Here is a 14,691-nt window from a genome sequence, read left to right on the forward strand (position 1 = left end):
TCTTGTATTAAGTCATAATATGTCAGTATACCAAGACTTAAGAGTCTACTTCAGTTGGGAGGCAGTTTGTAATAATAATAATAATAATAATAATAATAACTCCTTGTGTTGTAATAGTACATTGTAAAACTCTTCTGTATATATTTCAACTAGACTCTGACTATAATTAAGACTTTGTAGTACTATTAAATTTTTTTTGACATGTTCCTAGGGTTGCCAACTTTTTTTGTAGGAAATATGGGAGACGAAGGAATATACCAAATTTTACATAGTAAACTGGAAAATTATTCCGTACAGGTACTAAAAACGAATTTATTCTACACTTCGGCAGCTAGTCTTAATTTAAGTGTATTTTGAAACAGATTTTGATTCACGTAATAGTTGAAGTCGACTGCAGTTTGCAGCTCTGATTTCAATAGATGTGTCATGCTCCTGTTTTGAACATCTGTCAGTTATTGTTCATGAGATAAAACACCCTCTTTGTATGAGAATTACTACTTGGTATGCTTAGAACAAACTAGCCATTTTTTCCAGTTTTGTAATATTGATATTGTTTGATTTTAAACAGGTGAGTATTAAAACCCATTTCTGGCAAGCATTACCTTCTACAAAGACTGCAGATTTTAAATCTTCTCTTGAACAACAGAATTCATCATATAAACAATCGTCATTCACGGCAAAATCAAATGTTTAGAATAATAATTTTTTCCTGCAAAATACAAAAATAAGGGAGAAAAATATTAGAAGAAAAGAAAAGTACGGGAGCCGGGAGACTTAAAAATTAAGGGAAAATACAGGAGTTCCTGGGAAATACAGGACGGTTGACAACCCTACATGTTCCGTATTCTAGCTGTGAAACGATGTATGAATACCGTGGAATGTAAATAAATGCAATACAATACACACTGTCTTGAAGTTCCACTGTTCGAAAAATACAACAGATCATAAATTTATTGTTTTTTTTTATATAAGCTTTACTGCACAATTTTGAACCTTAATAGACAATTATGGCTACTAGAATAGGCGTACCTTCAGTGGATTTAGTAATGTGGAGTGGTAATAAGAAGTCACAACATTTTAGTTTAGTCCATTTGAAGTAAAAAAGAAAATATCCATGTCCGCATTAGCTTATTAATATGAAATTGATCAGAAATAAGTACTGACTTTTACTTAACATTAAAATCATAGTTAGTACTGTAGTAGTAATGGTAGTACTGTATTTGTGCAGTAACAATATTGGAGACTTTTTTGGGCATATTTTCCATATCTCGAATTTTCGATAACTTGAAGCATTATCCATTTCCGAAAGCAATTAGAAATATCGAAGTTCGTTGTATTTGTAATTGTTGAATAAAGTTGAAAAATATATTGGAGATATAATATTATTAATCATACAGATTTAGCACTAAGACTTAAACAGAAAACCCTTGCATTATTTTTGAATCTCGTGTCAGAGAAGCAATATTGTATCGATTATCTTACTTCCAGGTGAATGGTGTCTACAACAAGGTGACACTGTATTACAGTATCTGCTGTCAGGAATTGAGGGTGGAGATGCAAACCGAATTCAAGATATGTCAGGGACAGTTAACAATGAGTGGAAATGTAACAGATGTGGTAATTCATATAGGTATAAGAGTTCCTTATCTCGACATGTCAGAATGGAATGTGGTCAAGAACCTAAGTACGAATGTCGAATATGCAGAAAAATGTATACATATAAGCATGTTTTGAAAGATCACATGCAACTTGTGCATGGACAAACTTACAGAGAAAATATACAGTAGTCTGTGGATTTTCGAACAAAGAGGACTTTTGAAAATAAAGATGAAATCATACTATCTGCAGAACAGAAGTTCATATTATTTATATTCAGTTACAATAGAAACAGTTTTTAACAACAACCACGGGCATCATATAGTAAGACATTTATTATTTTTTTCGAAAACAATATAATACTTGTAATACTTGAGGCAGAAATTCAGGAAATAAAGTAATGTGTCCTTCTTACATATTGAAAATTAACAATACTCTTGATATCTTTTATATGTCAATTTCTAATATTATGTTTGATTGCAAATTAAGTACGTTACACAAATTTCAATTTAGTCTTACTTTGTTAACCAACTTATTGTTGACATGCCGAGGCACCAGCTTTTCGCAAATGGTTTAATGATTTGCATTTAAAGTAAATAATAATTGGAAATAAATGAAAAGACGTAGTAAACTTTTTTTAAATTACCAGGGAGAAGTTGAAAGTTATAATTATTTTCCAAATGTAACAATATTTGTTTGTTCTTGGAGTCTCAGTTGTATATGTTGACACTATACGTTTAGTTATAATGTAAAATTGTCTTTTTTTTTTAATAATTGGTAATACATGTAAGTTTTTCTTGATGGTAACAAATTTAATTATCAAGATTTCCGTTTTGAGAAGGATGATCAACAAGCCAATAATGTTAACGATGAAAAGAAGTCTATTTACAACCCATGTATTCCTCACTTCAGTGAGAGATACAAAATGAATATTAATACATGGGAAGTGAAAAGACTTCTTTTTGACGCTAGGGGAACTTCATTTAAGTTAACCAAAACCATTCTCCTTTCTTTTAAATTTTCTAATGAGGACATTAACAAAATTTGTCTAATGGTATTGAGAGATTCATTATCCATTTTACACAATCATTTGTATAATACTATGTAATTTTTTTTTTTTTTACTTCATTTCATTACTCTTCAATGTATTTTCATCTCATGTTTCTCTGAAATCAAATTGTACTTTATTTTTAAATTTATCATTGTTCCATATTCTCTCCGCAATCATATTGTATTTTTAATTTAACCTCTGCTTTGTATTTTGGATCCTAGTGGTCAGCCGTAGATTTTGGCCAGATGTCCCAAATTGTGGAATTTGTGTGTAGAGAGAGAGAAAGAGACGTGTAAGACTATTTCATTCAGATATCTTAATATGAAATTTGTAATGATGTATGTTTATATTTTTATGTGATAATAATGTAATTACCTTGTGTAATAATGGATATTGTTAAATTGGTTAAATAGTTTCGAAATATGTTATGTAAAAGTAAATATAGAACCTATTTATAGGTGGTCCCATTTTGAGTGGTTTTCATCTTTAAAAAATTGATACTGAGTTCTAACAAATAAATAATGAAACAAAAATACATAAAAGTATAAAATTCACATAATTTACTTATAGTATTTCTTGCCACTAATTTATTAGTGAGATCAAAAATAGATGCCTGTTGTTGCTTTCAACCATTCACAAAATACATTCATTTTCTGAATGGGAGCACTATGGTTGATTAGATTTTCTGTGAGAATATTTATTTCAATAAATCAGATTCATTCCATATACCTTCTACATATTTTATTTCGAACTTACGAGCTAACTTACAAACGAAATGGGTATGGTAGAAGTAAGACTAATGTAAAGTTTTTTAACAGTCACTACGAACAACTTCTGGTATTTTCTAGGGAAATATAATAACAATGGATGATATGGAATTGTTGAGTGTATTACTGAAAACTCCTAAATATATCGAAGTAATGGCATATATTCAGATATGGATGTTTTGAAAGTCAGTATGAAATTATCTTTATTGTTAAGATAGTGCTGCAGTATTACTCATAAACAGTTGAAGACTAATTCCTGTAGTGGTGCATGCTGTGTATACGTCACCAGAAGGCAGAAGCATGCAATTGATACTGAGATCTTAGTTTGAGGAAATGTTTGTAATCCACAATATTTTCCAGTATACGGTATTTATAGTATTATTTGTATTTTCATTATTATGAATGTCAGAGTAGTTTTCTCGAATAGGATTATATTAAAAATACGAGTGTATAAACTCATATCTCACAGTTAGCCCTAACAGTATTTTTAACTTTGTGCTGAAAAGTTTAACTTTCCAAAAAGTCACAAATACAATTGAAGGGTTCAGGGTAAAACATATTTAGTCCAAATTTAGTAATTTTTATATTTTAATTGAATGTGGCAGTTAAAGTTGAGATCTTTAAGATCCCCTAATCATAAAGGGAGAAAACTCAGTTCCATTTTATAAGCATATTAAGGGAAGGCTTACACGGGAAGGTAATGTTATTCTGCAAGTTTGTAAACGCTGTCGTGAAAAATTTGCAAAATGTGACTTAACGTGTTTTTCCCCCAAACCCTTCAGTTCCTTTATAATTATTAATGCTTTGAACTTGATGCTATACTAGTACACCTGACATTTAAATTGCCTAGAACCATAGGTGGTACTAGTAATCTGCATCCGTATCCTGCGTGCATGTTCAAATTTGCGATTCTTTATCGAGAAAACTAACTGTAATATCAACGTGAATTTTTAACCATTCTTTTCATCCAATATTCATGGTAAAAAAAAAATAGATGTCCCTATGTCAAATGCTGCCACATGATGAAAATTTTTCATATCAAGGACAAAAGGTACCAGCACAGAGATATACTGGATATTTAATAACTCTTGGCTTAAGTGTTAATTATATTCAGTATTGATTCTGGTTAGGGCTGCTATAATGCATAAATATATAGTTAAAATGAAAATATTGTGGTATTCACTGTACTGTATAGTTACCTTTTGAATTCATGTTTATTATGCTGCTGTTACTACCATTTCCGGTACCACTACCACTACCACTACCACTTCTATTGCTACAAGTAAGAAAAACTAAATTTATTTATTTATTTATTATTTTGCTAATAATTGTAACATAAAATATAATATATACAGAAAAACTTTAGCTCGCCCCTGAAAGAGTAGAACTCGTGCTCAGGGGCGGATTGCTGAATTGAAATTAATAATTATGCAATACAATTTGTCTTATGTCTACTATGCAATTATAGTATATAAATTTAAATTTACAATTTTTCAATTTTTATCAAATCCATACATAACTTTTTAAATTTAATACTAGAACTATTAGTAGTAGTAGAATAGTAATTATTATACAAAAACTTATCAATATAGATGGAGACTTGTTTTTTTGTTTTTTTTTTTTTGTTTTTTTAAGAACTGTTTATTACATTGAATTATTGAATACATGATCTTTCACATGAAATGACCCCCATAAATTTAAATGCATTATTCCAACGGTTTTTATAGTTTTCTAGCACATGGCACACATTGTTTTTCGTAACTGTTAGAATTGTATATATTTTAAGAACAGCTACAGAAGTTTTAAATCAACCAGGAGTTCAAAGAAGGGGAATAACAAAAAATCGTGTGTAACTAGATCAGAGTTCTGAAGAGGATGCTGAGGTTTTAGATAAATACTCTAGTACAGCATCTGCATGGCTTTTTGTTCAAACGTGTATAAGCACAATAGGTTACAATCATGGATCATGTGCTTAAGGTGTCATCTTATACAGTGCATTTTTATTTGGCTTGTCAACTGAGTAGAGATTTTCTCGACTATTATGCATCCTTCACCTACGTTCATCTTTAGTATACCATCATTTCCTTTTATTCCCTTGGTTTTCCGAAAGTTTCGCTGCATTCCACCATATGCCAACCTTTACTGACACTTTTTCTAGTGTGTTCGAGTGCTAAGCAATAAAAAAATCTGCTAGGTGAGAGTTGAATAGTCAACTGAACAACAAATTTCCTTGTTGAAACTTGGCCTTATGAGATATTTTCTACAGTGTAATATATTTCCAAGAAAGTATTTTGTGAATTTACTTAAGAAATTACAAGTATTGAGAAGTATTCTAAGAAAGCCCTTACTGAAGAAATGCTATAAGAAATAGTGCAACAATACTATTAAGTCCGAATAGAAAATTAAGTTGCTGCTTAGTTCAGGAGTGCAGTATTTTGCAAACTTAAATTTTTAAGGAGCTTATAGTTTTGAAATTTAGTTTCAAAAAATCTCTGTAATATACACATAAGAACACCATGATTATGGGAAAAAATTTAACTTTATGTGGCTAGATGCTTCAGTCTATTCATGTTAGCATGATTGATCCATAATTGTTATTAATTAGTGACAAGCTTTGTTCCATTTGAGTGCTGAAGTTCACTCACAAACTTAGCAGAGATATTCAAAACTGCTACATTTCATTGTATCCCATTGCATGAGAAATGGGTTGAGATTTGGTGCACTGCCAGTACTTACAGAAATATCTGTCCAATATTTTTTATGCGTTCATCCTGTGATTCTTCTTGACTACGCTCACTGTGGAAGAAAAAAGGAAAGTACTTGAAACAGGATTTGCAATGAGTCGCATATGTATTTTTTTTTTATGGAAACTGTTTACGAAATCTTTTCAAGACTGAATAATAATAGTCAAGGATTAGGTTGCTTAGTTCCCCAGATGATTTTTAATTGCGAGTGAACTTGGAACAACAAGTATGTGAAACAGTCCTCGAGTTCTAGTGGATGTAGAATGAGATAAAATTATTAGCACTTAATGATATATTGCTGGGAGAGTGCTAAAATAAGCAGTTAATAACATATTGCTGTTAGAGATTTGAAGGATGAGTCATAATTTCCTAAGTCATTGTCAGCTTAATATTTACAAGGGGAGAAATCATTTCTAGCAGTTCCTTTAAAATAATGGCGAGTGAATATTGTTTATTCTTTACATTTTTTATTTACTATACTTTTGACTATGTTCTGGTTTTATGAGTAAAAACTCCTGCAGGCAAGCTTCAACAGTTATTGAGGCATTCTGGCACTATTTTATAGCCTCTGCCATTGAACTATGTATGCAGCATTCACAAAAAAAAAAAAATCTTGTTCCATGTATAGCCGAACAAAAGCTGCTAGTTTTGGATCACATTGTAGGTGCTAGCATAGGAGTTCCTCAAACCTTGACAGAATTGCCATTATGATTTTGATAGATAGTTTGTAGCTGTAATGATGTCGATTTCTGTCTCACACTTGCAGGTGCTCTGTGCCCACATTCTTTCACACCGGAGTACTAGCCCTCCCTGAACTCATTAAATCATCTATAGATTATTGCATGAGCTGCTATACTATTTCCATATTCTTGCTGCAATATTTTTAGATTTTCTTAAGAGGATATTTCCTCCCCCTTTCCCTGCTGCTTCCATGTACTGTGCCACCTGTATTTTAATTGTAGACGAATTAGAGCAATTTTAATTACAGTCAGCATTGTAGACAAAGGTTATGTGTTGCTGCTATCTAGTGAATTAAACTCTCTTTTCCAAAGCTATATTTTGAACTTAAAATGAAAAGTCTCAATATTTATTGATCTAACATTGTTTTATATATTTACTTATTGGTGTTCAGATTGTACATGTGGAGAAGTGAAGCATGTAGTCTTCATAAGGTGCATAACAATTTTTTTTCATATAATTCAGAATGTACTTTCGTAGAGTCCAATATATTATTTCCTAGCACTATCATAAATTACTGCTACCTATTTCTTGTGCTTACACCATCGGCACCATGTTCCCTTTATTAGAGAAATATGTTTTCTCCTCTAGCAGAAGCTGTATCATAATCACGTTTAAGAAGTATTTTTTTGGTTAACCTATAACCTGTAACTTGTGAACTGTACAGAGTAAAAATTTGGTTGTGAAGAAACTGTTATCCAAACATAATTCTGATGGAAATTGAAAGGTAATATATCAACTTCATAATTATGTTTTCTTCAGTTTTTCTGATACTGTGTGTGTGTGTATGTATGTATGTATGGAAATATGAAAAGAAACATATCATAGAAAGAAAGAGAAAAGAATTTATACAGTAACATATGTTTGTCATTGTGGCAATGTTATTTCAGTTAATTGGGTTGTCACGAATACTGTGGACCAGTAGGTTTGAGGTTTGATATTGCTTTAAAAATGGGTGAACCTGGAAGTGGGTGTCTGAAACGCAGTTTAATCCACGTTATTCTTTCGACTTGGCTATAAGACTACATTGATGTGTTTCTGTTTCTGTTTTGCAGAGAAGTCTTTACGGAAACTTCCTTATCTGTCAAGTCGTCCTTCATCATTTCAGTGTTACCAATGTGGTAAGGGCTACACACGCAATGACAGTTTGCGCAGACATCTACAGTATGAATGTGGGAAACCTGCGCAGTTCCAGTGTCCATTTTGTCCTAAAAAAACGCACCAACGTTATAATCTCGTTCGTCATATAGCTTGTTGGCATCAAGCCTAGCCACAATTTAGTCTTTCCTACACAGGATAACAAGATGTATTAGCCTACATCAATCAGTATGTGCCTTTTGTAAATAACGTGTTTTATTGTAGTGTGATCTGTGCCAGAAATAGAACTGGAAATTCTGTTGTTAGTAAATATAAACTAACGTAAAATTGTATATCTGTATTATAATTTAAGAAATAAAATGATTGTGTTATTAATCATGATTAATAATGATTGTTTTCTGTTCTGTTCTGTAGAAGAAAATATTACAAAAAGAAAGTAATTAACATTAAATCACATTGTTTTGTGTACTACAATCTATTTTTGTCTAGTGTATTTATTGCGTATCGTTTGTGATAACATTGGTATTTTGATACCTACTCTGAAACCTATTATGTCCATTTATCTTATTTCTTGCATTCCACACAAATTCAACATTTCATTATGCCTACTTATACTACTAGGTTCAAAAAGTTCCCGGAATTTTACTACCATTTTTCGTATTAATATATAACAAGGGATATTATACATTTGTTTTGTTGGTAACATTCATGATGTCATTTCCTTAAAGTTTGTTGATAATGACAATTATTGGTTTTGAGTTGTAGGCATTTGTTTATCATAGTGTTTTGTTTGTTCGTCGCATTTTGTAATTATGTCCACAGAGCAAAGTACAAACATCAAGTTCTGTGTTTTGCTGGGGACATGATCAGTATGGCTGATGAAGATGGTGATTTCTTAAACAAAATGAAACTGGTGCTACTTGTGCGACCCAGTCCCTAAACGACAGTCATCTGAGTGGAAATCGAAAACATCTCCTCAGAAGCAAAAATTTCCTAGGGACACTTCCAAAGGCAAAGTTATTTTAAATGTTATGTTTTATTTAACGACGCTCGCAACTGCAGAGGTTATATCAGCATCGCCGGATGTGCCGGAATTTTGTCACGCAGGAGTTCTTTCATATGCCAGTAAATCTACTGACATGAGCCTGTCGCATTTAAGCACACTTAAAGCAAAGTTATTTTGGAAGTTTTCTTCGACTCTCAGGGTCTCATGCACCATGAGTTCATTCCAGAAGGTCGTACTGTAACGAAAGAATTGTACGTAGAAACCCTCCGTCGCCTCTGGGACGCAGTGAGAAGGAAACGTCCAGAGAAGTGGGTAGAAAACAACTGGTTCCTTATGCATGACAATGCACCTGCTCATCGCGCAATTATTGTAAAGAATTTTCTTGCCAGGTACAACATAACTGCTTTGGATCACCCACCATACTCTCCTGATCTCTCACCACCTGATTACTTTCTGTTTCCCCATCTGAAAAGTCATCTGAAAGGACGGAGATTCAATGCTGAAGAGGTTATCGCAAACGCGACGAGAGCACTAAGACGGGTTTCACAAAATGGCTTCCAGGCCTGCTTCCAGGAACTCTACACGCGTTGGCAAAAGTGTGTTGTTGCGGAAGGCAACTATTTTGAAGGGAATGCTGTAGAATAGTGTTTAAGGTACGTTGTTTCTATGATGCTAGCAAATTCCGGGAACTTTTTGAACCTAGTATGTATTTTATTTGCAGTTTGAAAAATATTGGCGTGCAAGAGGTCAAATGACTTTATTGTCAAATGCCTGGCATTAGAAAACAACAAACAACATATTTGCAGTTGCCTAAAACTACATATTTTAAAGCAGTTATGTGTAGGAATTTAAATATTTTCTTTTCAATTGAATCATTTTTATTATTTTTTAAGATTTCATTTGGTGCCATATGGTGTTGAAAATTTATATACTGGTATCGTAAATAAAATCATGTACAGGGTGTATGATAAATGACTCGCTATTTTGAAATTCTAATAACTGTATTGTTATTGTCGTAACTCAACGTTGCAAAAATGAAAGAATAACAAATCTATGAAGTTTCATTATTTTGTTCTGTTTCAGATGAAAGATGCCTCCAGTTTTGAATGTGGAACAAATAGCTAAAACAGCTGCCATGGAATTTAGTTGTCTTGGTGAACGTTGATGCAGAAGAGATAATGGTATTCATGAGTAATTTGACCCTAAGACAATGAAAAACTGTCGCTATAAATTAATGACCACTGGCTCTGTTATGGACATTCTTAAAGCAATACGTCCTTCAACATTTCGGACTCAGGATACATTGCAGTGATAAACGAAATGTTCATTGTTTTCTTAAGTCCGGGATTTGAATGATGTTCTGGTCTCTATGAACACCCATAACAGAGCCAGTTGTCTTTAATTTATGACAACTTTCATTGTCTTGGGGTCAAGTGATGAATGCCTCCATCAAGTTGTACTAAGACAATTGAATTCCATACCTCAAACTTGGCGGTTGTTTCAGTTATTTGTTCCACACTCAAAACCAGAGGAATCTTTTACCTGAAACAGTGTATAATAAGAAACTCTCACAGACTTATTCCCTTGTTTTTTTAACACTGATAATAATAAAGAAATACCTAGTTATTAGAATTTTAAAATAGGGAGTCACTTATCCTACATCCTGTATATCTAGAATCTTATCTTTATATTGAATTTTAATTATCTAATTATACACCTGATGTAACTTCGTGTACAAAATAGAAAGTGATTTAAGGTGCAATTTTCATAATCATTGACATCCAAATTTACACCAATAATAGTAATTAAACAAAACATATTATACCATATGACATATCATTTATTGTTTTAAATCTCGCTGTTTTATTGATTGAATTCTGAATTTAATGTGGTTTTATGTAAATTAGTTTCATTTACTCTTCAAACCTCCGAGTTGAATACTAAAAAGTCCAAATCTTTCATTCCTAGTGTATAATATCATAGAGGAAGTTAATATTATATTCTATAACAATAACAGATCTGCCATGAATAGAAAGCTCAACCCTTAAGTCTGGGAACAAAATTAATAATTTATATTAGGAAGCAAGAAGGCAAATGGAAACCCTCCAAGAGTCTAAGCATTAAAACAAGAGATATGCACAATAAAATTAATTGAGCCGCTGAAAACAGAAGTTGTGTAAGTAAAAAATTGTAAGTGAGGATTAAAGTAAAAGTTCTATAAAATACAGCACAAAGTAACAATTGAAGGGTTGGCGGGAAGAACGATGAGAGTCCAAATAACAAACTTTAGAGAAAAATGAATTTTAAACTTTAAAACTCTCTGCTTTAATTCACATGCGTAATGTCATTCCTTTTATTTTTTTTTTATTGCACCTGGAGATTTTTATAACCATGTAAGCCTCTATTAGTTCTCAGCGTAATCCAATAGATGGCACTTCGAACTAAAATATTTCGATTAATAATTATATATAATAAATTAATAAATTTTCAGTCAAATACACTTTTCAATTTGTGAGGTCAGATAATCTGTTACATCACAATATTTAATACGAAGTCACTAATATTTTCGACTTTAAAAAGTCATCTTCAGGTGCATGAGATGCAAACAATTTTTAAAATTAGGTGATAAGTTGATCTAGCAATTAATAACATAATAAGTAATGCATGTACTGGCATTTACATTTAAATTTCGTGCCTCTTGAGGTAAACTGTATATAGTAAAGCTGAACACTGATGCTAGATTCTCGTGTGTATATAAGAGACAAGGAGAAGGCACAGCATATTAACCTTATACAATTAAAGGCTAAGTATTCTCATTAGATCGTATCATTAAAATTAAATTTGTACAGTTTGATATTAACTATGTTAAATATAATGTATAAATTTAAAAGAGATGGAGAAGCTGTGATGCAAATGCTGTTGGTGGGAGAGCACGCAGTCTAATTTGTCGTGGTGAATGCCATAGTTGTATAGTTGTTCAGTTGTTTGCATCCAGACAAGGGGGCATGTTTCACCCGATGTTACATGTTTTAGACATGTTTGAAACATGTAATGTCGGGTGAAACATGCCCCCTTGTCTGGAAGCAAACAACTGAACAACTATACAACTATGGCATTCACCACGACGAATTAGACTGCGTGCTCTCCCACCAACAGCATTTGCATCACAGCTTCTCCATCTCTTTTAAATTTATACATTATATTTAACATTTTAACATAGTTAATATCAAACTGTACAAATTTAATTTTAATGATACAATCTAATGAGAATACTTAGCCTTTAATTGTGTAAGGTTAATATCATGCTGTGCCTTCTCCTTGTCTCTTATATACATACGAGAATCTAGCATCAGTGTTCAGCTTTACCATGTACAGTTTACCTCAAGAGGCACGAAATTTAAATGTAAATGCCAGTACATGCATTACTTATTATGTTATTAATTGCTAGATCAACTTATCACCTAATTTTAAAAGTTGTTTGCATCTCATGCACCTGAAGATGACTTTTTAAAGTCGAAAATATTAGTGACTTCGTATTAAATATTGTGATGTAACAGATTATCTGACCTCACAAATTGAAAAGTGTATTTGACTGAAAATTTATTATATATAATTATTAATTGTATTCACACTTTTCTGAACCAACATGTCTTTCAAATTTAAAAAATTTCGGTTTACGGACTCTCATCTTTCTTCCCGCCTTCAATTTATACCTCCTTCTTACTATCCACTGATTGCTAATATGTTCAACTAAAATAATTGTAATTTCACTAAAAGTAAAAGAAATATATTTTTATCAAGTTACCCAGATTGTTTAAGAAATTACTTACACACCTTCTGCTTTTGACTGCTCATTATTGTGCATGCATAGATAGTGAAAGGATTTAATGTTTATTGTCACACAGTGTAACATTAAAGAAAGATTCTTTGGCTCTGAAATACTATTTAATTTAAATAGTGCAATTATGCAAAACATTGCTGATGCATTAAATTGCATTCTATTTGTGTTAATAACTAAGGAACTATTTCTCTTGCTTCAGAATTTTATACTCTTAAAATTTTTTCTTCAGCTACAACAAAGGCTAATTTTTACATTCTAATTTTTAATATATTAATTTTCTGGATGTACACAAAGATAAACAATTTTGTTATGTCAATACAACGCAGTACATTCAACTGTGGTAAGTTCTAATTATATTCTTAAGTTTCAGAGCAGATGTTTTCTTTGTTTCTAAAATGTCCATGTAGTATATTTAACACTATAATCTAAGCACTATAAAATTTGATAAATCAGTCTCTTTTACCATCACGAATTTTCTTGTTCATGTGAATTTTGCAGTAATACTGTCTAGAGATGTTCATTTCATCTTCCCTCTTCTCTCGTGATGCTTTTGTATGTTTTCTTTGTGATATTTTTGCATATTTATGATTTTTAGTTATTTTAATTTTGCTGTAGTGCAAATGATTGTACTGGATTCATTTTATTCATAATTCATACTATACATCGGATAACAGTTTATTTATAATGGAGCATAGTTGCACTGGCAGTAAATCTCCCATCTGCAATGCAGCTTCATGACTGTCAGAGATACGTATGTAATGGTAGTTACAAGCAGAATATATGTATTTTAATACAGTGGGGCTTGACAGTGTCATTTCCCACTAGTATAAATAAAAATATCAAATTACATACATAAAATACTTCGTAAATTAACTTGAACACTTAATATAGATTAATCAGAGAAAACACTCTACAAACATCAGCAAGAAAGTACGAGGTTGTTTTGAAAAGTTTTGCCTCGTAATTTTTTATTTGAAAATGACTGTAGTTATTTGAGTGAAAGAAAAATTGGTAACTTCCTAGAACTTTATTGTTGATATCCATATATCTCCATAGTCACCCTGGTAATCAACACCTCTCCCAACAGGAGACCAGTTTCTTGATACCATCAGTATAGAATATTTCACTTCGATGCTGGAATCATAGCCTCACTTTGTCTACAATGCATTGTCAGAAGTAAGGGTCGGTTCTATCAGGCGTACTTTAAGTTTTGAGAACAGATGAAAATCTGATGGCACCAGATCGAGGCTGTATGGATGATGATCAAAGACGTGAAACCAAGTATCTGCACTGCATCATCAGAATAAAGGTGCAATCATCTCAGATGTTATTAAGTTCTGGGAACAGATAAAAATCTCATTGTGCCAGACTGGGAGGACTGTGTGGAGGATGATGAAAGACAATGAAACCAAGTTTTCGGAATCTCAGTTCTGCTGTTATCACCTTCACACACTCCGGTCTTTGTCACATAAGTTGAAAGTCGCACCAGGTTCATTACAAGAACGAACAGACCAACGTCACACAGTACTGTTGTCTACACATTCATCTCCATAAACAGCCTTCATTCTTCCGATGAATGTCAATCGGGGCCACATTTTCTGCTGTCAGAAACTTTTATCATAGCACACTGCTTCAGATGCACTGACATAGTGTTTTTACTTGCTCCATGTTTAAGACTATAATTTGCGTCAGTGAAGCAGGAAAGTTAACTGAGTAGAATGTATGACAGCTAATACTCCGAAATTTCTTAACAATAACACAAAAAATTAGGAGACATTACTTTTCAAAACATCCTTGTACAAATACACTTTACAGAGTTCATTGTAGAATAATGGTGAATTGGACCACTG

The 14,691-nt window shown here is 32.1% G+C and overlaps 1 protein-coding gene across 40 annotated transcripts in view; it reads left to right on the forward strand.

The window, feature by feature from the left end:
- Window positions 1-14,691, forward strand: part of LOC138713728 (longitudinals lacking protein, isoforms H/M/V-like) — a 614,547-nt gene that overhangs the window by 129,612 nt on the left and 470,244 nt on the right. The window contains exon 5 of one of the 40 annotated variants that reach the window (XM_069846093.1): window positions 7,952-8,235. The exons of the other annotated variants lie outside the window; for them this stretch is intronic. Coding sequence (XP_069702194.1) covers window positions 7,952-8,166 — 215 coding nt within the window. The 3' untranslated portion in view covers window positions 8,167-8,235. Of the gene's footprint in view, window positions 1-7,951; window positions 8,236-14,691 lie in introns of those variants that run through there. 40 annotated transcript variants of the gene reach the window in all.

This window comes from Periplaneta americana, chromosome 14 (assembly GCF_040183065.1).
Source record: "Periplaneta americana isolate PAMFEO1 chromosome 14, P.americana_PAMFEO1_priV1, whole genome shotgun sequence".
Classification (NCBI taxonomy): Eukaryota; Metazoa; Arthropoda; class Insecta; order Blattodea; family Blattidae; genus Periplaneta; species Periplaneta americana.